Source organism: Doryrhamphus excisus, linkage group LG3 (assembly GCF_037039965.1).
Source record: "Doryrhamphus excisus strain RoL-2023G ecotype Guam linkage group LG3, RoL_Dexc_Guam_v1.1, whole genome shotgun sequence".
Lineage (NCBI taxonomy): Eukaryota > Metazoa > Chordata > Actinopteri > Syngnathiformes > Syngnathidae > Doryrhamphus > Doryrhamphus excisus.
The window spans coordinates 7015423-7039287 of record NC_136359.1 but is presented as its reverse complement, the minus strand read 5'-3'; the positions used below and the strand labels follow the sequence as shown (position 1 = coordinate 7039287).

The 23865-nt window shown below is 43.1% G+C and overlaps 2 protein-coding genes across 33 annotated transcripts in view; one reads left to right on the top strand and one right to left on the bottom strand.

The window, feature by feature from the left end:
• The first annotated feature begins 3256 nt into the window (after nucleotides 1-3256).
• Nucleotides 3257-6948, top strand: LOC131128753 (retinol dehydrogenase 14). The gene is made up of 4 exons (XM_058071911.2): nucleotides 3257-3640; nucleotides 3851-4093; nucleotides 4168-4470; nucleotides 4547-6948. The coding sequence occupies exons 1-4, from the start codon at nucleotides 3520-3522 to the stop codon at nucleotides 4804-4806; spliced, it is 927 nt and encodes a 308-aa protein (XP_057927894.2). The 5' UTR covers nucleotides 3257-3519; the 3' UTR covers nucleotides 4807-6948.
• Nucleotides 6558-23865, bottom strand: part of camk2b1 (calcium/calmodulin-dependent protein kinase (CaM kinase) II beta 1) — a 43136-nt gene continuing 25828 nt past the window's right edge. For 4 of the 32 annotated variants that reach the window (XM_058071873.2, XM_058071880.2, XM_078789549.1 and 1 more), the window contains 9 exons: nucleotides 21198-21235; nucleotides 19492-19524; nucleotides 18910-18978; nucleotides 16701-16745; nucleotides 15145-15193; nucleotides 10011-10086; nucleotides 9204-9298; nucleotides 8887-9120; nucleotides 6558-8782 (listed from right to left, as the gene is read on the bottom strand). In XM_058071873.2, the coding sequence (XP_057927856.1) occupies nucleotides 8888-9120; nucleotides 9204-9298; nucleotides 10011-10086; nucleotides 15145-15193; nucleotides 16701-16745; nucleotides 18910-18978; nucleotides 19492-19524; nucleotides 21198-21235 (638 nt within the window). In that variant the 3' untranslated portion in view covers nucleotides 6558-8782; nucleotide 8887. Of the gene's footprint in view, nucleotides 8783-8886; nucleotides 9121-9203; nucleotides 9299-10010; nucleotides 10087-15144; nucleotides 15194-16700; nucleotides 16746-18909; nucleotides 18979-19491; nucleotides 19525-19559; nucleotides 20409-21197; nucleotides 21236-23865 lie in introns of those variants that run through there. The other 28 variants (XM_058071874.2, XM_058071881.2, XM_058071879.2 and 25 more) reach the window with 15 other exon arrangements.

Below are 23865 nucleotides of genomic sequence, written 5' to 3'. Positions count from 1 at the left end.
TGGATGGAGAGATGTAATGTAATGACATGATTATTTTAAATGATTATTATTGTCATTTTCTGTGCAATGACTTGTGCCAATGTGAGAAAGGATGAAGGGAGGAAGCTTCTTGGTTTCTCAACAGGTCGTTTTTAGGAGTTCTGATGCATGTTTTTGAAGTGGGAATTGTTGAAACATGAATGTAGAGTTTTTTCTATTGTCTTTAGTAAAGAAAAGAAAGGTAGAGATTCTGAGAGGGATAAACAGCAAAGCGTAAAATGAAAAGTGAAAGTGAAAGTGAAAAATGTATATTAAACAAACTCAGAGATAAACTATATATGATATACATTGAAAAGGCTAGGGGGGCTTTTATAAGATCAAGAGCCAAATGGTTGGAACACGGGGAGAAAAATTCTAATTATTTTTATAGCTTGGAGAAGAAACGTGGGTCTACTAAAAGAATTGATAAACTTTACATAAATAATGTTCTTATTTCTGATAACAAAGCAATTAAAACATATGTGTCAAACTTTTATCAAAAGCTGTGCTCCTCATCTTTTGATAGTGAGGAAAGTAAATCCTTTTTTCAAACAATTCATCCCTTCATACCAAAAATATCGTCTTATGACTCTGCCAAATGTGACAGCTCCATAACAATAAATGAAATGGATAACATTGTAAACAAAGCACCCCTAAATAAAAGTCCTGGCCCTGATGGTTTACCTTTTGAATTCTACATAACGTTTTGGAATGAGATCAAAGATTTGCTTTTGTGTGTCTTCAGTGAAGCTCTACCTAGAGGCCAATTACCAGAAACAATGAAACAGGGCATCATTACTCTTTTGCCGAAACCCAATAAGGATATTCTCTATATTGAAGATTGGAAACCCATTACTTTGCTGAATTCAGACTACAACATTTTGACGTCCCTATATGCTAAAAGACTACGACCTTGTTTGGAAGAGATCATCTCAGTTACACAGTCAGGTTTCATGAAAGGCCGTCACATACCTGACAATGTCCGTCTAGTGCTGGATATGATAGATTATTCACATCTTGTTGATGATGGAGCACTCATTCTGTTTTTAGATTTTTACAAGGCATTTGACTCTGTGGAACATGAGTTCATATATACAGCTCTGGGCCACCTGGGCTTTGGAGGTGGCTTTAAAAAATGGTCCAGACTATATATATAGGTATTGATAGTAGTGTCGCTTTATCTGAAGGTTCCTCCCGAAGATTTGTACTTAATCGAGGTATAAGACAAGGTTGCCCAATTTCTCCTTTTTTGTTTTTAATTGCAGCTGAGATGTTGAACCTACACATTGTAAACTGTATTCATGTGCAAGGGATCAGTATTGGGGAGCACTCATTATTAATTAGTCAACTAGCAGATGTTACGTGTATATTTCTAAGAACTGATCAGCAGATCCCATCAGCCTTGGAGGGTTTGGAGGCTTTTTCCAAGGCTTCCGGTTTGGTCATCAATAGAAAGAAATGTAAAATTCTGTTCATTCATGAGACAGACAAGCAATCGGTCTGCGGAAAAACTGTTAAAAACTCTCTTCTGTATCTTGGGGTTGCAATCCATAGATCTACAAGTGAGCGGCCAACTGAGAACTTCTCTCCAAAAGTGGAAAAGGCTAAATCTATATTCAAATGTTGGCTTCAGAGGGACCTCACCTTACAAGGAAGGATAATGCTCTCCAAGGCTGATGGGATTTATAGAATGGTTTATCCTGCCCTATCACTATATGTTGACAGAAAAACATCCTCCGCCATCAACACTACATTATTTAAATTCCTATGGAGAAATAAAACAGAGTATATTAAGAGGAACACAATGATTAGAAATTATTCTGAAGGAGGATTCAATGCCATTGACTTTGAAACTCTCAACCATGTGTTCAAAATCAAATTGGTCAAAAAATGTCTGATGTGTGACAAAAGTCCTTGGTTTGTTTTTCCCAACCTTTTGTTTGAAAAATGTGGTGGCCTCAAGTTCCTGCTGACTTGTAACTTTAAATGTTCTAAGTTACCTGTTAAGTTATCCCTTTTTCACAAGCAAGCACTGGACTCATGGAAGTTGGCCTTCAAACACAACTTCTCTCCTCACAAATGGATTATGTGGAATAACCAATACATCTTGCACAGAAACAAGTCCATGTTCCACAAACAATGCCTGGAAAGAAACATCATTTTTTCTGATTTCTTTGATAGAAATAGAACATCATACATCTATAACATGTTTGTTCAAAAACATAATATCCACATGGATCCTGTTGATTATGAACGAGTGATTAAGGGAATCCCAGCCCAGCTTTTGCAACTGTTTAAGTCATCTCTCCGGGGTGGGCTGGTGGAAGGAGTTTCTCCAAGTTTAATGATTGGTGGAAGGAACATTCTTGACAGTAAATGTGATAACAAACACATAAGGAACACACTTAGTTTAGATAGAGGTTGCCCTCCCACGGCTCTTGTATTTTGGAGAAACTCCTTCCCTCACATCCCCTTTGAAAAGCTATGGAATGAACACAAACAGTTTTTTATTCCAAACAAACAAAGTGAAATAACTTCACATTAAAACAATCCACAATTTTTATCCTTGCAACTCACGTTTAGTCAAATTCATGGAGGGGGTCTCGTCACAATGCTCATTTTGCAAAATAGAAGAAGAATCAATAAGGCGCTTGTTCTACAAATGTCCCATTTCTCAAACATTTTGGACCGAAGTTTCTATTTTACTTTTTATGTCTTTTAATACACTCCTTGACATCAAAATGGAAATGGTCTTGTTTCTACAATGCAACCTTCGTAAGGATCTGCAGAATGCTGTGAAATGTCTTTGTTTATTAGGAAAATTCAATATTCACAAATCCAGAGTCATGTTATGCAAGCCAAACATTCACCAGTTTTATATGAATCACTGAAACTGATATTCAAAAACAGAAAAGCAGTGAAAACCTTTCATACATTGGAGAACGTTCTAAAAACAAGTCATATGAAGAACAAGCTTAAGTGACATGTTTTCTATTTTTATTTTGTTGTTCTTATTTTCAAGCAATATTGCTCGCACATTACTTTCTTTGTTAATTTTTATTTATGTTGATATTGTTCTGTAGAATTGCACTTTTTGTTCCTGTAATTCTGCTTATATTGTTATTGTTTTGAACAATTGAAGCTTGTAATAAAAAACCAAAAAAATGCATGTTTTTGAAGTCATTTTCCATTCATGTGTGTTGATTGACTACACACACTGTCGCCGCTGTTAGTGAAGTACCCATGATGCATTGCCGCATCAACGCTCGCATGCTCACTTGTAACTACTCACCATCCAGTGACAGCAGGAACAAAATGAATGAAAAAACTTAAAAATGGCATATAGTTTTATGAACCTAACACCGTTTCTGTGTTAAAGTTGACGGTGAAGGGACGTCGCGACGAGGAATGAAAATGACGTTTTGTTTACAAGCGGACAAGTAAGCTCGCAAGCCAACAGGCTAGCGGATGTTAGCCGCTATATGCTAGCATCTCGACAAAATGTACGTTCTTTACACAATAGTCGCGTCTTTGGTCGCCTTTCTCATTTTGAAATGGATGAAAAAGAGGAGGTACTGCACCGACCTGAAGCGACTGGACGGCAAGACGGTTCTCATCACCGGTAAGTAAGGCATTTCCGGGAACTGGATAACGGACCTTGCTGCCATGTTGGTTTTAAAGCTGCTCTACGCATATGTTTACTTGTACAATATGCGATGTAGGTTTAGGCAGACGTGCGTCCTCTTGAAATCATGTGTTGTTCAAACGAACTCAAAAGGAAACGTTGTTTGCTCCTGGTGACCTTTGAACTAACCGTGTCCTTCCGCGATAGGCGGAAGTTCCGGCGTCGGGAAGGAAACGGCTGTGGCCTTGGCCACGAGGGGCGCTCGTGTGGTCATCGCCTGCCGAGACCTGGAGAAGGCGGAGGAGGCGGTGAAAGAGATCAAGTTCAGGAGTCGCAGTCTGACGGTGGCCCACATGGAGCTGGACCTGGCCAACCTGCGCTCGGTGCGGGACTTCTGCAGGACTTTCCTCCAGCGGGAGAAGAGGCTGGACATCCTGGTCAATAACGCAGGTGGGTGGAGTGCGGACTCGAGTGATGACATCACCGGGCAGGTGTCTAAACAGGATGTGCACGTGTCCCTCCAGCCATGCCCGGCGTCCTCGACTGGACCGACGACGGCTTCAGCATGTGCTTCGGCGTCAACCACCTGGGCCACTTCCTGCTCACCAACCTGCTGCTGGCCCGCCTGAAGGAGTGCGCCCCCAGCCGGGTGGTGACGCTCACCTGCTCCAGCTACAAGTACCAGAAGCTGGACTTCCAGGACCTCAACTACAACCTGCTGCCCTTCTTCACCTACTGCCGTAGCAAGCTGGCCAACGTCTACTTCAGCCACGAGCTGGGACGCCTCACGCAGGGGAAGGGCGTCGCGTCCTACGCCGTGCATCCCGGTGAGACCTCACCGCCGTCATCAGCAGATGCCACCACATCGTCATCTTCACGCTCTTTTCTTTTGCTTCCTGCCAGGCTTCGTGCGGAGCGGATGGACGTGTCACTATTCCATCCTCTTCCGGGCGCTGATGCGCTTCGTCATGTGGATGTTCTTCGTTCCCTGCGAGGCAGGAGCGCAGACCGTCATCCACTGTGCCGTGTCGGACGACGCCGCCAAGGTCGGGGGTGGCTACTTTGTGGACTGCAAAGCCGCCGCCTTGCGTCCCTTCGCCAGGGACGCCGGCGTGGCCAAGAAGCTGTGGGAGGCCAGCGAGAGGCTGGTCAAACTGCCCTGACGGAGCTTCCTGTTTGCTGAACCATTGGCATCTTGTGGCATTCACTCCACAAGATGGCAGCAGCTGCTTTGGGAGGATCACCAGTGGTCAGTATCTTCCTTTGCATGTGTTGTGCAAAAATTTCTATCATCCTAAGTAGGATAGAGAATGCCTGAAATAAATACATAATTCTGGCAGTTTTTATTACCTTTGCAAAACAAAGGGGTCAGACAACACACAGTATGCATGGCGGTCTGTAGGTGTCTGGCCAAGAGTGGCCTCTTGGCGGGAACTTTTATACTCCATAGCATGTAAATGAATTACATTACAATAGAAAAGAGACATTCATGTCACTCCCCCGATGCCACCCTCATGTATGGGGGTTAGCCTACACACCCATTCCTCTGGCACGGTTTGTCACACCCATGTGAGATAACCTCCTAGGGTCAACCATTTGGTGGGACCTCTTGATGTCCCCTGTCCCGTGAAGGTAGAGCTGTGATCAAAGAATGACCTCCTCCAACACTGCCCCTAACCCCAGGTTACAGATAGCCTCCTGCTGTGCCACCATCCTTGAAGGAACAGCAGGATGTGCTCGGATGCAAATGTTAAAGCTCTACAAAAGGCCATAAAGTAATTCACACAATGTGTAAACTATGTTATACCTGTGAAATATAAAATTTTCCATCACACATGCGCTTAAAAATACACTCTTGTTTACAATCAGCATATGCATCGGCGCTTAGCGCCATGACAACACTGGTTCTCTTTCTGCTGTGTTGTATATAAATATAAATATAATATAAATGTTGATACATGACCGCGTGGTCAAACATAGATGTTTTCAATTTTGGCTTTTTCATGCACGCCAAATCATTATTACCCTTGTTTGAAAATAAATTGACTTGTTGATATCATGAGTTTCATCCAAAGTGCGGCCCTGGGGCCATTTGTGGCCCGGAGCGTATTAAAAATTAAGATAACAAAAATGGAAAATTCATCAGCAATTTTACATAAAAATTCAAATGTTGCATTTTAGAATAACCAGATTTTCGTACAATAAAGTGAGAATATTCAAGAAAAATAAAGTAATATTATGAAAAACTATGAATAAAGTTGTACTTTTGGGAAATTACTTTCCCAAAAATACAAAAAAAATGTACAAAAATAAAGTCAATATATGATGAGAATAAAAATGAAAACCAAAATACAAGAGGAGAATTTGAATAATCAGAAAATGTTAAAACAACCTCAGAGATGGAAAATGGTATTCTAAAAATTTGGTATTCTAACGAGAAAAACTGTTTGGAGAATAAACTAACATGAGGGAAAATAGTCATTTTAATATCTTTTTTAAAAGTTGTAATATTATGAGAAACAAAACAAAATAAAAGCAGCCCAAGGCTGTTTTTATTTTATTGGCACATTCTATAAATGATAATTTGACAAAAAAAATGTAAGAATAAAGTGAAAATATTAAGAGAGAAAATTAGGAAAAATCCAAATTTACAAGAATAATGTCATACTATGAGGACAAATAAGGTCATTTCAGTCGCATAAAGTTGAAGTATTAAAGAAAAAAGTGCAAATATGAGAAACAAAAGTAAATATAGTTGTCATTTTGGGGGAAGATGTTAACATGCAGAAGTCTGAATTTGTACGAGATGTCTAGAGAAGTCTACATATTGGAAGTGAACCTATCAGGTGCCTGCTCCTCTCTGCAGTTGAGTAACCACCACCTGGTGACATCGAGCAATAAAAAGGCGCCCTAGTGCCGTTTGTGTACTTGGATGTCCATTTTATTGATCACATCTGATAGCACATGGAAGAGAAAAGAGCATGTGAAGCACACCACAGATCACAGATCATCGTATCCATGACAACAACAGAAAGAAAAAGTCACGGCAACAAAAGAGACAAGGCGTCGACCAAACGGAGGCGGGCGCCTCCTCGCAAGCGTCTGCCGATCGGTGGTCTTTCGTGTCTGTGGAAGCTCGCCACTTTTTGTTTGTGCTTGACCGTGTGATTGCGCCCCCTGCTGGAGCTCCACAACGTGCCTTCTCTCAGCGTTTATGTACAAAAAAACATGCAAAATCCTCATGGACAAACTTACTTTTCATATATATATATATATATATGTATATAAATATATACATATATATACTGCATATCCATAAATATTTCAATATATATATTGTGTGTATATATATATATATATAGAGAGAGAGAGAGAGAGACGTCTGCATTAGATCATCTGGAGACAAAAATATCTATACCAAAGCTGAGAAAATACAGAAAAGCCAAAAGTGGCGTGAGGAAGGAAAAGAGGCGGACAAAAAGGTTAAAAACCAACACACGCACACACAAAGTGTCCTGCTGACGTTCATGCAAAAAGACGGCAAGAAGCTAACAGGCTCGTTTAGAAGACCAAGTGAGTCTCTGATAGAAAAGTGTAAACACGAAGAAACAACAACACGTGTGGACTCGACATGCTGCCATTTCCTGGTGGGAGGGGTCAGGGAGCACCCCCCCCCCCACACACACACACACACACACACATGGCTAAGGGGGCAGGGCCAACTAAGGATGACCACCTCGGAAATAACATAACATTCAAAAATCATCACCAAAAAGGGGGAATAATTCATAGCATTAAAAACCTTTCATCCTTGATTGTCCTTTTAATAAAACAGAAGCCTGTTTCCTGTCTCCATCACTGGAAGAAGAAAATATCCCAGGAAAACTCGAAATGATCCAATAAAAAGTCGGCATTATCAGATACACACTGTGACTTTTCATTTTTAATCTCAACATTTCTATTTTTGTCTATTTGTGCCCTGCCATTGGCCGGACCCCGCCTCTCCCCAAAATGTCAGCTGGGGTAGGCTCCAGCATACTAGCATGGACTTTTCGTCTGATCATTTTCACTTTTCAGATCATTTTTTTCTCATTTATGACTCATCTCATAATTTCCAAGACTCATAATTATATCTCATAATTCTGAGACTTTTCATCTCATAATTTTCTAAATATCATCTCATAATTTAAACTTTCTCAATTATGACTTTTTAACTCATCCCACAATTGTGAATTTTTGATCTCATAATTATATTCATTAATATTAATATTATATAAATATATTATGAGAATTTATATCTTATCATTTTGACTTTACACTTTTTTAAAATCTCACTTCATAATTTTTTATTCATAGTTTTTATTTCTAATGTCATAATTTCAATTTTTTAATCTCATAAATATGAAATCTGATTATCTGATACTTGATACCCATTTTTTTTAAATATCATAATTCCAAGGATTTTACCTAAAAATGATGACTTTTCACTTGTTTCGCCCCTACCCCCATCTTCAGAACTCTCCAACCCCCCCTCCACACACACATGTTAACATGAGATTCCAGAGTGACACGTGACCCCGCCCCAAAGAAGAAGTAGTATTGTATATGTAAAGAAAGGGTGAGAACACGAAAGGCAAATACAAAAAGTATCATTTCCACGTAATATCCACCATAAAAAACAACCATTGTATTGGGGGAGGGAGGGGGGGTACATGCTTCCTTAAAAAGGTGGACAAAAATCCTTGAACTAGAAACCACTGGCATCAATAATAATAAATTCCATGATACAAATGTGTAGTAGTAGTAATAGTAGTAATAGTAGTAATAGTAGTAGTAATAATGATAGTACTTTGACATTTCCAGTGCAGTGAGACAAGAGTTGCTTGACAAAGACAAAGAAGGACAAAAACAAAGACAAAGAAGGTCAAAGAAAGACAAAGACAAAGCAAAGGAGAGCGCCAGGAAGAAGAAGGAATCACCAAGGAGCCGCCACGCCCTCCAGTGGATGGCGGCGGTAGCGGAGGTGGCGGCCCATCGGCCCATCGACTTGTGAAGTTCCTGTGGTCATCATCACCTGCTCTTCCTCCCTCCGCTGAGTCCCCCCCTCCCCCCCACACACACAAAAGGAAGGACGAACATCTGGGGAGGGAAAAGACCTTTGTTTACGTATGCGGCTGCGAGCATCCCACTTCCTGTGGATGGAAAGGTAGCCTTACTCGCTAGCTAGCCGGCTAACCACGTACCTCACTGCAGCGGAGCGGCGGGGGCGCCCGAGCAGTGAAAGTGGATGTTCTGCCACTTGGCGTCCCGGCGGTGCCACACGCGGGTTTCCTCCGACTGGCTGGAGCGCGGCCTTCCCTGTCCGTCCACAAACTGCGTGAGGCGGATGTAGGCGATGCAGGCGGCGTCCTCGCCAATCAGGTGGACGTGCGGGTTGAGGATGGTGGTGTGGATGGGCTTGCTGTTCTTGGCCAGAACTGAGCGGCGGGCAGACGAGGACACGACAGTTAGCGCGGCGTCTCACAGCGACTTGAGGACAACGGCGGCAGACGAGTCCTACGGTTCTCAAAGTAGAATCGATGGAAGTCCATGCCCTCCACCAGGTTGCCCAGGGCCTCCGGCTCAAAGGACGTCAGGCCGGGGTCGCAGATCTTGCTGAGGGGGACAAAACCGGAAAAATCGATACAAATATTTCATTTGATTGATATTGATATTTGATTGATATTAAAACATGTATTTCAAATCTGTTAATAGTAATTCTAAAGACAATTATTTCATCACGAAAAACATTCTGCCCTATTAAAAAATGTCATGATAAAAATGAAATTAAATTTATTTATAAAAATTCAGTTTCATGAAAAAATAACATTAAGTAATTCAAAAATATTTAATAAAATATTTAATTTCTCTGAAAAATTCAGTTGCATTTGAAAAAAATTATAATTAAATAAATACAAGATTTGATTTAAATTGAAACATATCGTTCCATTCAACATTTTAACTGGACGATTACAAAATATTATTTTTAATTAAAAAAATATGTTCCATTTAAAAAAATTAATTGTATATTTATAAAAAGTAACTATTTAATTGAAATAAAAATAAATTGGATAATTATTTAAAAGATTCCTTCATTTAAAAATGTATTCAGTTTTTATTCAAAAATGTATTATTTATTAATTAACAAATCGAATTCTTTTTATTTAATTTCCCATTACAAATAATTTGATTTTTTTATTATTTAGTTTATTAATTTAAGTTCCATTAAAAAAGTGAATGAATAATTATATGTATAAATAAAGTATAAATTCTGTTCTATGATAAAATGTAATAATAAATGAGTGTGGTTAAGAGGAAGAGGACTCACGCGTACGCCTCAAAGTCTCCGTTGTTGATGGCCTCGATGAGCTGCTCTGTGATCTTGATGATTTCCTGTTTGCGGACTGTGGAAGGAAGAAGAAGCCACGTGGTTAAAAGCACGACGACATCCAGGTTCCACCTGATGTCGTTGTGATGTCGGGAAAGAGCAGAGAAAGGGGGCGTCCCATCACAGTGGAGGCTCCCACCTTCACGGATACTTGGATAAGAGGCAGGCTTCGCTACACATCCTAAAATGTCTGCCAACTCTCCGTCAGCGAGAGACCGAGCTGAAAGGTTGATGGTTCAATCGTCAGCAAAGAGGCTAACCGAGCGTGAAAAGCGGGGTTGCAGTTAGCAGCGGCGTTCCCTAGCATCAAACAGGAAGTTGATGAGCTGAAAGTCAAGCAAGCTCACCCGCAGAGGAACAGAATCCCACTGCCGTAGCACAACGCTACCCAGAATGCCTTGCGGGCATGGCACGCCACTCTTAGCATGCCTGCAGTCCAAGCCGTGCATGTTGCTACTTACTCTGGGAGGAGGAAGGGGAGGGGCTGGACGGTGCGTGAGGGGGGGGAGGTGGGGAGGTGGCCTGCGCAGGAGCAGGAGGAGGCGTGGGCCTGGGGGCGGCGGCATCGGGTTCCGCCGCAGGCGGTGGGCCCGGTGGCGCCCTGCGAACGCTGCTCACCAAGTCCGTGAGCCTGGACACTGGAGTATGACATGGCACCAAATAGGCGGTCACACTCGCCCTTCGTGGCGTACCACAGGGGGCACGCTCTGCTCTTTACACGCTTTACATCAGGGGTGTCCAAAGCGCGGACGGGGGCACAATGTCCAAATCAAATTCAACAAAATTGGAAAAATCGAGCAAAATGGAAGAATATGAATCACTAAAAAAGCGGCCCTCAGAGGAAAAGGTTTGGACACCCTTGCTTGAGATGCAATAACGTTAGCATGTAGAAAAACTAGCATGATGGAAGGGACCACAGTACGGCACATGTCCGCCTCCGCTACCATACAGCAGGTGGCGCTATATGGCCACCGCTATCTACGGTGTGAACGTACTGACTTACTCTGCATTGGGACGGTGGGGGCGTGCGTGCGAGAGGGGGAGGGGGAGGAGAGGGCGGCAGGGGGCGGGGTGGCGGACCGGCCTTCTCCGTCCGACGTGGGCCCTGAGCCCCTGCGCACGGAGCCCAGAAGGTCAGCAAACTTGGCGGTCGCTGGGTGGAGGAAGGATGGAGATGACAACGAATGTAAAGCCAACACATGCAGTGCTATTCCACATTTGTCCACAGGAGGACGCCAATGAGGAGAGGACGGGGTGAAGAGATACTGTGAAGCATCTCCGCATCTCTTGGCCCCGCATATCTTTGGGCCGTACATCTCCTAAGAGGTGCTAACATTAGGACGCCGAATGGACGCCGAAAAACCTGGAATCCCGTTCGAGAAAACATCCCATCATTCCAGACGGTTGACCTGAGGAAAGCCAACGCTCAACCGTCCTAAACAAGTTGTACATTTTGTCCTTTGACTGAGCTTCAATCTGTCAAAAACGGGCACTGCTAAATTAGTGTTTGACAAAACTTTGTAAATGGCTAAGTAGCTAGCGCTAGCTAAGTATCTAGTGCTGAAATCCAATCATTTAGAACCGGTATGTGTTTGGGCGAAGTAAAGTTACAGCTAGCCTGTCCACATTTCTTCTTTGACTGCACTTCCGTCCAAAACCAGCATTGCTAGTACACACGCATTAAATTAGCAAACAATTTGAAAAAAGGCCGGCCTTGCAGAAAACCAGGAACCAGGAATGTTTGTGTTTGGGATCGCAAAAGTAAAAGCTCAACTATCCTAAACAAACCGGACATTTGGTCCTTCGACTGAGCTTCAATCTGTCAAAAAGCGGCCTTGCTAGTTTCAAAATGTTGAAATAGCTAGCGCTGTCTTGCGATAGAAATCCAATCATTTGGAAGCGGTATGTGTTTGGGCGAAGTAAAGTTACAGCTAGCCTGTCCACATTTCTTCTTCGACTGCACTTGAATCCGTCCAAAACCAGCACATACGATTTGAAAAAATGGGCTAGCCAGGCCGGCCTTGCCGAAAAAGTCCAATTACTGTGCTTGGGATCGCAAAAGTATCAGCTCAACTGTCCTAAACAAGCCGCAGATTTGGTTCTTCAACTGAGCTTCAATCTGTCAAAAAGCAGCTTTGCTAGTACACACACATTAAATTAGTATTTGACAAAAAATTGTAAATAGCGAGCACCGTCTCACGGAAAAAGTCCAATAATTCGGAAGCGGTATGTGTTCAGAGTCGCAAAAGTAGAAGCTCAACTGTCAACAAGCCGGACATTTGGTCCTTCGATTGAGCTTCAATCTGTCAAAAAGCGGCTTTGCTAGTTTCAAAATGTTGCAATAACTGTCTTGCGGAAAAAGTGCGCAAGACAGTTGCGGAAAAATTTCATATGCGGGTGTTTGGGCGAAGACAAATTATAGCTCGCCTGTCCCATTTTGCTTGTTTTCTTTTTGTTATTTAGTGAAGCTGCCATGACAGCAACATGTTGGGTTTGTGAATCAATGACCCTTAGTCGTCCTCTGGATGGTACATAGAAGACATTTTGGAGCATAGAAAGCGTCCATCTGTGCGGAACACTTTGGGGAAGGCCTTTTTGTCCGTAATGGCAATTCTAAGCCCAAAGACAACAGAAAAGCCGTCCTAAGCTAGCTGACACTCGGTAGTGAGTAGTCCCTACAACAGACTTCCATGAGTTGGTAGATGTGCTCGTCCAGAAGCCCACCAGGGTTTCAGGTTACCAAGCAGCTGCCTGGCCCCCACTGACCTGACAAAATCCTAGAAAGACCACCGACACGATCCGGACTATTCTGCCTCTGGGAACCGCCGCCAAGTGGAGTGTTGTCCGGTCGGAAGAGGACCGTCCTCTGCTTAGTTAGCTTGCGTGTCAGACGCTAGCGTAGCCGCATGCTTCTCTGGACGCGGGCGTCTCTGTTTCCAGTCAGTCGTGCTAAATTAAGACACCTCCCTCTTTAGCTGCAAACATCCCCACCCAGGGGATCTCCAATTTAGGACGGGGCAGTTCCCCCCTGAAGCACCAAGGTTCTTGCCTACTGATGGGGTGCCCTCGTTGTGTCACATGATCGACATGTGGAGGACATGCTAGCATACGTGTACATCGACATTAGACAATGATCAAAGACTTATGACATTTAGTTGCTAAGACGTTGTAGTTGATGGAAGCCTTAGTCTTCAATCAATCTTTCTCCAATTTGACACGCATGAGCTCCTGCGTCCCCGAAATGTGTACACCAAATTTTGAGGTGTTTCTGCTAAATAGCCTAAAGTTACACTGGATGTTTTGTTGAGCTATCTGAGAAATTTCTAGCCAATCCAACTTATGGAGCTTAACAACAGCGCCACCATGTGGCACAGGCGACACAGCGAGTGTGCTGTGTTGACACTTTTTCCCGCTTCTGTGTGAAACACTAGAAGAGTTGCACAAACCGTACCATCATGTGCAGCGAACACAGACCGGATACGCTCAGGCCCAACAGACGCCGTTCCACCGCTTCACTCCTGCGCTCGCAAAAGCGGGAAAACACTGTGACATCATAGCGTAGCCACGCCCACCAAGAAGGATGCCTTCCTTCACCATCGACCACAAGAAGACGCTCACTAAGCTTTGGAAGTGACCGCTCTCTGTCCACCAATCAACACACTGCACTGGACTTGGCCCCGCCCCCATTTTTTTTCTGAAAATGATACATTCATTCAATCACTCCTAGCTGTGAGGCCTGCGCGCTAACCACTTGCCCGCCGTTCCGCCGGAAATTATGCATTTTTTCCTAAAAAAAAAAAACAACCATACACGCTTCTTAAAAATATACAACTTTTTACTGAAAATAAATAATCCAACTTTTTCTTAAAATGACAAACTTTTCTCAAAATTAGAGACATTTTTTTCTCCTAAATATACAGTTTTTTCCTCAAAATTCCTTTTTTTCCCCTTTCATAAATATCAAACGATTTCCGCAAAATTTCTCATAGTTTTCTGGAAATTATTATTTTTTATTTACAGAAAAAAGTCTTCAAATAAATGATTAATTTTCTCCCCTCCTAAATATGCAACTATTTTCTCAAAATCAAACGGTTTTCAGGAAAATATTTAAAAAGAATTTCCTCGAAAGTACCTAAAAATATACACCTTGTCTAACCTTGTCAATGTCAATTCAACTGAAGATACATTTTTTTCAAAAATATACTATTTTTTTCCTCAAAATGATTCTATTTTTTCTCTAAATTATGGAATTTTTCCCCTAAAAATATAACACAGAAATATATATATGTTTTCCTCAAAATTATCCAATTGTGTTTTCTTAAAATTATACAGCCTTTTACTCAAAATGATTCGATAATTTTTCTCAAATATATATTTTTTAAAAAATCAAATCTAAATTATTATATTTTTCTCAAAAATATGCATTTTTTCACTCAAAAATACACATTGTTTTTCTTATACAAAATAAGTAATAATTTTTTTGGTCAAAATTATCCAATTGTGTTTTCCTAAATTATACAACCTTTACTCAAAATTAGTCAACATTTTTCTCAAAAATATGCAATTTTTCTTTGTAAAAAATTATATTGTTCTCAAAATTATGCATTTTTCCTGCTAAAAATATATTTTAAAAAATAATAAAAAAACAATATACAAAATATACAGACTTTTTGTGTCAAAATTACCCAGTTGTGTTTACTTACAATTATACAACCTTTTACTCTAAATTATTCAATATTTGTTCTCAAAAATATGCAATTTCTTCCCTCAAAATATAAGTTTTCAAGAATTCACAAATTTGCCCCCCCCCCCCCCCCAGAGGACAAACTGGACCCAACAGACCAGTTGGGTCAGTCAATCAGCCAATATGTGAGAAACAGGAACAGTACAAGTACTGTGGATGTACAGTAGCCGTACTGTACATCCACTACTTTCCAAAAAGGGTGCAGTACATCCAAGATCCACGGGGGGTCAGTAAGAGGTCATAGCAAGAGTTGCTGAAGTTTTCCATACATTAGTAAGGAGCATTTTGCACTGCCAAGATGTGAACTAAACATTGTGTGTGTGGTCTCACCTTTCACGTCCTCATCCTCCACGGTGGTGTTGCTGCTGTCCGAGGACTCCTGCAGATCACACGTGGGGATTTTTATTAGACGATAAGGGACGTGGAGTACGGTACAATGAGTTTGGAGCGTGGACAGAAACACAGAAAGGCGACGTCATGGAAACACTGGCCAGCAGGGGGAGCACTCCTGCCGTTTGATGACCTTTTAGACAACTTTGGCAGTCGGCGTCAGATTCCCAATGAGTTTGATTCCAAAATATGCTATTTTTTCTATTTAAAAAAAAAACTTCTCTCAAAATGATTCAATTTCTTTTCTTAAAAATATGACATTTCTTCCTCAAAAATATAATACTTTTTTTTCTGGAAATGATACAACACCCCCCCCCCAAAATGTACAATCCCTTTCCTTTGTTTTTTTCTCTAAAATGATTCAATTTTCTATTTCTTTTTTTATTTTCTATTTCTCAATATGATTAAAATTCTTCCTCAAAAATTACAATTTTTTTGTGGAAAATATACAACTTTTGGGGGGAAAATGTACTACTTTTTTCTGGAAGATATACTACATTTTTCTGGAAAATATCCTACTTTTTGTGTAATTATACTACTTTTTTCTGAAAAATATAGTACTTTTTTGCAAAATTATGACATTTTTCCTCCAAACTTTTTTCTGGAAACAATCTCCTTTTTCCTCAAGTTGTCGGCCATTGAAATGGTGTCCCTGGTAGCTACAAAGGGCGCAGACGTAGCCTTGCTGCCACATGAAATAGGTGAGACAGAAGCGCGGCAGACCGAACCAAAGAGCTGAGGCGGTCGGAAAGACACGCGTCTATTGTTCATCTCCACGCTTGATGTCTCTCCCTTTGTGACAAAATGCTCGGCCGCCTTCCACGTGGCAACTTGTCATGTTTTCCAGGACGTAACGACTCTTCTGGTCGGTCCAGATGGACGAGAGTGAAAAGGAAAAGTGCTGCGGAGGTCACGTTTGCTGCTCGGGAACACTGTGGTGTGAAAATAACAAGCCGAGGACGGCAGCAGTCGCCACGGCGTCAAGCCAACATCAAATGCGGCATTTTCTTTGTTGCAAAGGAACAACCCGGCTGGGTTAGCATTTAGCTTAGCACGTGTATAGACACACATATCATCACAAGAGGGTGTGGGGGGGGGGTCTTACTGACAAATCATGCAGGGTCATGCATGGGTGGGAAAGCGTCCACGGATTCCTTAGCATATTTTAGTGTAGTGATTAAGTGTACTTTGACACAACTTTTGTTGGGTGAGCGTGCCTAATGTTGTGGCCTGTGGACGCACACTCACGTGTGTGTTGGAGTGCCCCCGGTGGTCACATACGTGCACTGCAAACTACCACAAAGCTGCACAATAAGTTGAAAAAAATATCTACGGTACCTCATCACTGCATTTACCACTACACAACACACACACACACACACACACCAGTAAACCAACACAGAGATGCATGATGGAAAGAAGGAGCAGAGGGTAGGACAGGATGAGGAGGAAGAGGGGGACAAAGGTCAGGTCTGGGGGGCGGGGGTGACGTATACCTTGGTCCCGTCCGCTGGATTATGGATGACGGTGGTCTGAGGCTCCTGGAGGAAAGGGGAGGGTGGGGAGATAGAAGGAAGATGGAGGACATGAGAATAGAGAGGAGAGGATGTCACCGTGTGTGTGCACGTATGTATGTGTGTGGGGGGGTGAAGGTTGATAGGATACCAGGAAGTAGAAAGAAAATGAGTGTTAAAAAGTGAGGGAAGAAGATTCCATCAAAATGAGCAACATGTTGGGCGGAAAACACTCACTTCTTGTATCAACACACACTACACACACATTCTGTCTGTGCTGTTCACACACAACGTTGACTTTTTTACGAAGGGCAGCGTCCACCACTGCATTGTTTCGAAAAATGTACAAAGTGTTTCTCCAAGGTATACACATGCAACCTTTTTCACTAAATACAACAACTTACTTTACTTTTACTATTTATATGCGTTTTTAAAACTTTTTCTGCAAATTATATTTCAATCATGTTTGTCTTAAAAATATACTTATAAATATACTTTTTCCTCAAAAATATGTAAACTGCTTTTTTTCCTCAAAAAACATACAATTTTCCTAAAAAATACACAAGCATATATGAAGCTTTTCTTAATCGTATACAACTTTTTCTGCAAAATAATTTTTTTCTCAAAAATCTCCAATTTTCTCAAAAATATAGCAGCTTTACCTCACAAATACATATCATGTTTTTCCAAAAAATCTACCGTTTTTCCCTCTAAATGATAAAAAATAGTTTCCCAAAAAAAATGTAAGATTATTCTCCAAAATATCTGCTTCTTTGAGGTCATTCGCTGACATCCATCATCCATCATCCATCATTCATCCTCAGTCATAGCAGTCATGCCGTGATCTCACCCAACCATTAGGCTTCGCTACACATCTTAAAATGAAGGCCAGACGTCTGCCGACATTCCATTAAGCCGTGAGATCGGGACGTGTGATGACTTGGTGTCCTTCCACCAATGACAAGCGTCGTTAAGATTAAATGAAATTTTTAAAAAGGGGGTGGGGTCTCCTGCAGCCTGCTAAAAGATGGAGGAAGGCGGCGCCAAGTGACATCAGAGTGGGCTGCGTTCCCTCTCCCGGGAAAGTAACACCCCTGCGATGATGAGCGCCCGGCCATTTCGGAGGGGACAGCAGTGTTGTCACGGCAACCATCGCCCCAGGCGACCGGCGCTGGTGTCAACTTGAAGAGAGAACAAAGTAAGCGAGTGGGGGAGGAGGGTCGCTTGGCTTAGTGGGCCAATTTAGGAGGAAGCAGGTCAGCCAGACTCTACCCAGCAACAGCCAGCCTCCTGCTCACTGGTCCCAGTAAGGGTCCCACCAGTGTGTGGAGAGGGGAACATAATGGGCAGAAGCAACGCTATGTTTAGCCCGCACCAGTGCTAAGTCACATGACATCATCAGCCAGGAAGCTAACGCTCGGGTGTCAGTGATTTACGGTCCCTGTCAAAGATCCTCCAGATGACAGAGCACTCTGCTGTTATGAAATACCAACCGCTAAAACTCCAGTCAAAGATCCTCTATGTGACAGGAGTGCTCTGCTGTTTGTAAGGACTGACTGCATAAATGCTAGTCAAAGATCCTCTATGTGACAGGAGTGCTCTGGTGATTTTTAGCACCTTATGTAAAAACTCTAGTCAAAGATCTTCTATGTGACAGGAGAACTCTTCTGTTTTTAGGGACTGACTGCAAAAACTCTAGCCAAGATCCTCTATGTGACAAGAGCGATCTTCTGTTTTTAGGGACCCGGTGCAAAAGTGCTAGTCAAAGATCTTCTCCAGTATGTGACAGTATGCAAACCCACCAGGAAAAGATCCTCTATGAAATAGGAGCACTTACTACACAAATACTAGTCCAAGGTCCTGTCTATGACAGGAGTGAGCTGTTGATTTTAGGCTAAAAAAATCTCTTCTTCCAGCTTGATTTCCCATGATTCAAAGTTGTGTGTGTGTTTGTGTGTGCGTATAAAAACAGCACCTGCGCGGTGGACCTGGCCGACTGCTGCGGCAGTGAGACAAATAAAATAGACACAAACACAAGACGCCGTGCGACAACAGACATACGATGCAAAGACGGCGGGCGGGAGAGGCGACCTTTAAGTGGGTAAACAACGGCGGTGGGCGGGCGGCAGTGACACATGCACACATAAAGGTAGTGGCGGGTGTTGACGGGGCGTGGTTAGGAGGTAAATACCAGAGCAGGTGAAGGGATGTTTCCTTTTGGGCTGGTGACTATGCTGTTTTTGGTGCTGTTTGTCTGAGGCTGTGCAGGAGAGGGAGGAGACAACAGCAAGAGGTGAGTAACGTGTGTGTGTGTGTGTGTATGTGTGTGTCTGTGTGTGTTAATGATATTCATCCATCAAATGCCGCTTTGAAGCGTGGTCATCAAAGCACAGCCAGTCACTTGATCATCAGCCTGATAACGGCATCGAGCAAGCGAACCCTTGAAATAAAGTAGTCCAATTGGAGGACATGACACCAACCTGTCCGTCCTGTCAAGGGACAAAACTAAAGCATGTCCACCTTCACCTGACAAGGTCTAATCAATCACTCGCTGTGAACTTTGCGAGCCACTGGGCTTGTACTGGACAGAAGAAACGAGGAAAGAAGACAGGAGGACACACACACACAGTACAACACACAGTACAACACACAGTACAACACACGTGTACTGTATGTCCACGAAGACAAGACGTGAGCAGAATATAGACGTCTTCCACACAAACAGATGAACATGTTCCAACTTGATGTTGTAACACATAGACAGCAGGCTCACCATGTACTGGACAGTAGAGCTGGACTTTCGTTTCTGTCCTCATGCCGTGGATGGACGGATGGACGGATGGACGGATGGACGGATGGATGGATGGATGGATGGACGGATGGATGATGGATGGATGGAAGGAAAACAAACAAAGTAAGCCATGAAATGGCAGTAAGAACAAGAGCGTACTCCTCAACCCCAAAGAGCCGTGGACAAAGAAAGCCCCAAGAAGAAGAAGAAGAAGAAGGTTAGACCGTCTTAGCGTGCACACCACAGCCTAAATCCCGTTTCCCGTAATTTTGGCTTCCTCGACAGAAATAACGATGCTGACTTTGGTTTTCAAGTTCTAAAAACATAAACAAACTGAGGGAGTTGAGGGGGTTGCTAAGCTGGACTGCTCCAAACCCATCAAGTACGAGCGGAACCAGCATGGCGGCTAATGTGCGGACCCCAGTGGATATATTTAGATTTTATTTTCAATATTAGGATTAGAACAGCTGATCTGTGTTGTATAGGCGTGAGTGACAGGGAGAAAAGCTCTTTCCATGTGCATATGGCTAACCAAAAACGTTGTTGATTACCAAAGAACATGAAAAGGTTGAAACCAACTTTTTTCTGATGAAAGATGGGAGTCTAATTTCCCCTTAAGGCTACAAACGCGTGCCATGCAGTTCTCTGCCACAACGGTAGGGGGCAGCGTCAACGAGGTGAGCCCCCAGGACACTTCCTTCCTCGCCAGTCAACAATTGAAGAGAGGCGCAGAGTGTTATTTGAGCTGAAGCTTGTGTTACAACAATCCCTTTTATTGCAAATGTTGAGCTGAGGAGAAGGAAGGCAGTCGGCGCCGTATCGACACAGATGCGTGAACCCCCCCCAAGGCGTCTTTGGACAGAAACCGCAGGGTGCTCTCTCAGCAGATACATTTCCATCTATTCAAACACATGAAGGCTTAAAGTGGGGTGAGGGGCAAGGTGGAAAGGTCCAAATTGGACTTTGAAGAAAAAGACCCGATTGGAGGGGGGGTAGGAGCGAAGGAAGGGAGGCCAGGCCAAGGATGGAGGGGTCGAACTGACGATGAGGACAGGCGGAAAGAAAGAGGGAGGAAGTCAGGAAGGAAAAAAAGGAAGGAAGAAGCCTTTAGTGTGAAAAGGAGCCTGTTGCTAGGCGATGAGAGCGCCGCAGTGGAAGTGAGCGTCTATTTCTGGCGTCTGAGTTTCCAGGGTCCAGACTGGCAGCTATTCCTGGAAGCGTAGTCACATTCCCCTCGGGAGCAACTGGGGAGGAAGAGGAGGCTGAGGTGCACACAAACGGCGACACCCACGCCGACGTGTGTGAAAGTGCGCCCACACTCCCCCACGCTCCACGCTGCACGCTCCACGCCAATTCAGTCATTTGTGCTGTGGAGAAAACGTCACGTTTGGTGCACGACGCTGCGGGTTTCGTCACACTCCCCTCCGGCGTGGGATGTGCGAGCATGCGAGCGTGCACGAGGACGAGCGTGGGACGTGTGGAGATCTTCATTGGGGAATTGGGGGGGGTTAAGGACCAGATGGGGTGAGCGGGAGGAGGACAGAAGACGATGAGACGACTGTAGAGACGAGGGAATCAATGCACGCACACATACAGTACATACACACACAGGTAAACAGACAAAAGAGCGTGTGTGGAGAGAAGCACATGTGTGTGTGTGGGGGGGGGGGCTTTGTGATGACCCTTACCTTGACATCGGCCTTCTTGTTGAGCAAAGTCTTGGCTGCTGCAAAGACAAGAACAACGACAGTGAAAGACTGGAAGGAATATATTGTGTCCCAGTATGGACCGTGTGGCGCACTGTGGTTGCACACTCAGTCCCCCCCCCCTCGTGACTGGAATACACACTAGCATACATGTACAGTCGTTCCCAATCTTAGTAAATGGAATATTCCCGTAGTTATGGCATAGAAAACTGTTTAGGACCTTCTAAATGTGGTTTTTAACATTACTAGAGCCCTCAAGACATGAAGTAACACCCCTATAGTCAACTTTGCATTTGTATTACTCACTATAGTAGTTATAATCCTAGAAAATAAGACATATTATACCAAAATAAAATAACATACACTATCACACGTTAGCAGTTTTTTTTTCTGGACAATTTTTTTGGCCAACATTTACCAACTTGATGCAGTGGCTATTTGTCTCATCCATCATCATTCAAATGGCTTTACACTCACATGACCCAATGTCATTTAAGACGTTAATGTGTGTCGCAGTAAAAGTGTTCCCTCTGGGACCTTAATGGCAGGTGGACAGATGTGTGGAGGTCAGGTGAGTTGTAGCTTGTCGTGGGCTATGGCCGCATTATTATATGATTGTTATTAATTAATTGTTATTAATTATTATAATTATAATTATTGTAAAATAGAGAGACTTTTTCAATTGGTCGGTTCGCAGTAGGGTCAATAAAAATGCTGTCTGCCGCTGCCTGTTTATTAGTGGTGTCTTGAAGCAATTTGGAGGCAAAATAAAGTGCCCTACCTGGCTGCAACCAGGAAATGGGCAAACATTTCCTCTCGCAGGTCACAGTGGGTTAAAAAACATCAAAACAAATATCAAATCCGACTTTCCTGGCCCCCATTACGGATTACTTAATGGCTGGTATATCGCCTGATGGGATCGTTTCCATAACCTGAAGACTTACCGTATTTTCTGGACTATAAGTTGCTCCGGAGTATAAGCCGCACAAGGCCAAAAATGCATCATTAGGTAAAAAAAAACATCCATAAGTCGCACTGGAGTATAAGTGGCACTTTTTGCGGGTAATTTATTTTCCAAACTACTTGACCAAAACAGACATTACGTCCTCTTGGAAGGCAAGTTCTAACAATAAAACAATAGAAAACAGGCTAGGTGTGCTATTAGCATAAAGATATGCTAACACAATGCTTATTCAGCTACACCAAAAAACATTTTTTTCATTTATAAGTCGCACTAACTTTTTTTTATGAAAAAAAGTGTGACTTCTAGTCGGGAAAATACAGTATTTTAAACCGTAGTAAAAAGCTCAACAGGCCATCGTTTGCCCAAACTAATTAATGCTAATGTTTCATTAATGTGCAAGTGTACCAGATGCTCCAGCGGGTACGAGGAATAAAGCTGACTTTTTAAATCCTTTCCGTCGCCTCCCTCTCTTCTCTCTAGTCGTCATTCCCCATTTTTTTAAGTGCATTTTCAAGTTCAGTCACATGCAATCACGTCAGCAGCCAGCCATGTTACATAAGAGATTCTTCTTCCTGTTGCTTTGCCTTTTTCAATCTGCTTTGTACATATTTACATTTGCGGCCTGGAACGTCTTATATCGATTGTCGGAACTGACATAGAATGACATAGAAAGAAGCCCCGGTCATCTCAAGCACAACGGAATGCAGTACCAGGCTGCAACCAGCAGAGGCGCAGGCGCCTTCTTCTGCTTGGAAGCAGCAACCAGCGTATCCTCTTCTAATTCTAATTCATATTTCAAGACCAACAATAATCCAGTCTTGGATCAGACGGAGGCAGATCTCAATCAATCATGAACCAATCCCAGCAACGTTATGCTAGGTTAGCCTACTTTAAGACGTGTAGCAAAGCCCGCGGTCACTGCCAAGTGAGGAAGAGGAAGTTTTTTGCCATAAACAGGCTCTAGGGTACTTTGGCATACGCCCCAGGACTTGAGCCCGTATCATGTTAAAGACATGGCTGGAAAGAAGGTGCAGATGTTTTCCGATGTTATTCCATAGCCTCCATTCATGAGTATCAATGATTGCTGTGGACAAAGATGGAGTTCCAGCAGCGTTAAGTTCTATTCTGGTGGCTTCAGATGATGGCAAAGACAAGAGGATTAGGAGCAATAACAGTAATGGCTTGGATTCTCTCCAGAAACCTGCAAAAAAACAAAGTTGGCATGGGGGGGGGGGGGGGGGGGGGCGGTCGCCCGAGGTGCTCCTTACCTTGCCACAATTGACACATGAAGCAAGAAGAGAAAGGAGGAAGAAAATTAAACAGAAGCTCATCAACATCCTCTTAAAGCGCTGCTGGGTGAGAGGCGAGGATGGGCGTGACTTCCCGCCAAGGTTTGGCCCCCCCGTTTAAAAGCAGCGCAGGGAACGTTTTTTTCTAGGCCAGGACAGGGTGAGTCTATTTGTGAGGATGAATGTGCAGGACAGATCCATAAATCTTTGATTGCAGCCTAGCCAGGGATGGGGCGGGGGGCCTGTGGGGGTCCCAGCGGGCTCCCCTGGAAACAAGGACAGCGCCGCTACCGCTGACGCTGTGATGGGCTGTCATGTGATTCTTTCTACTCCAAAGGAAAACACCCGAGTCAAGTGTACAAAATACTGTAAAGGTTTGGGAAGGTTTGGAAAGGTT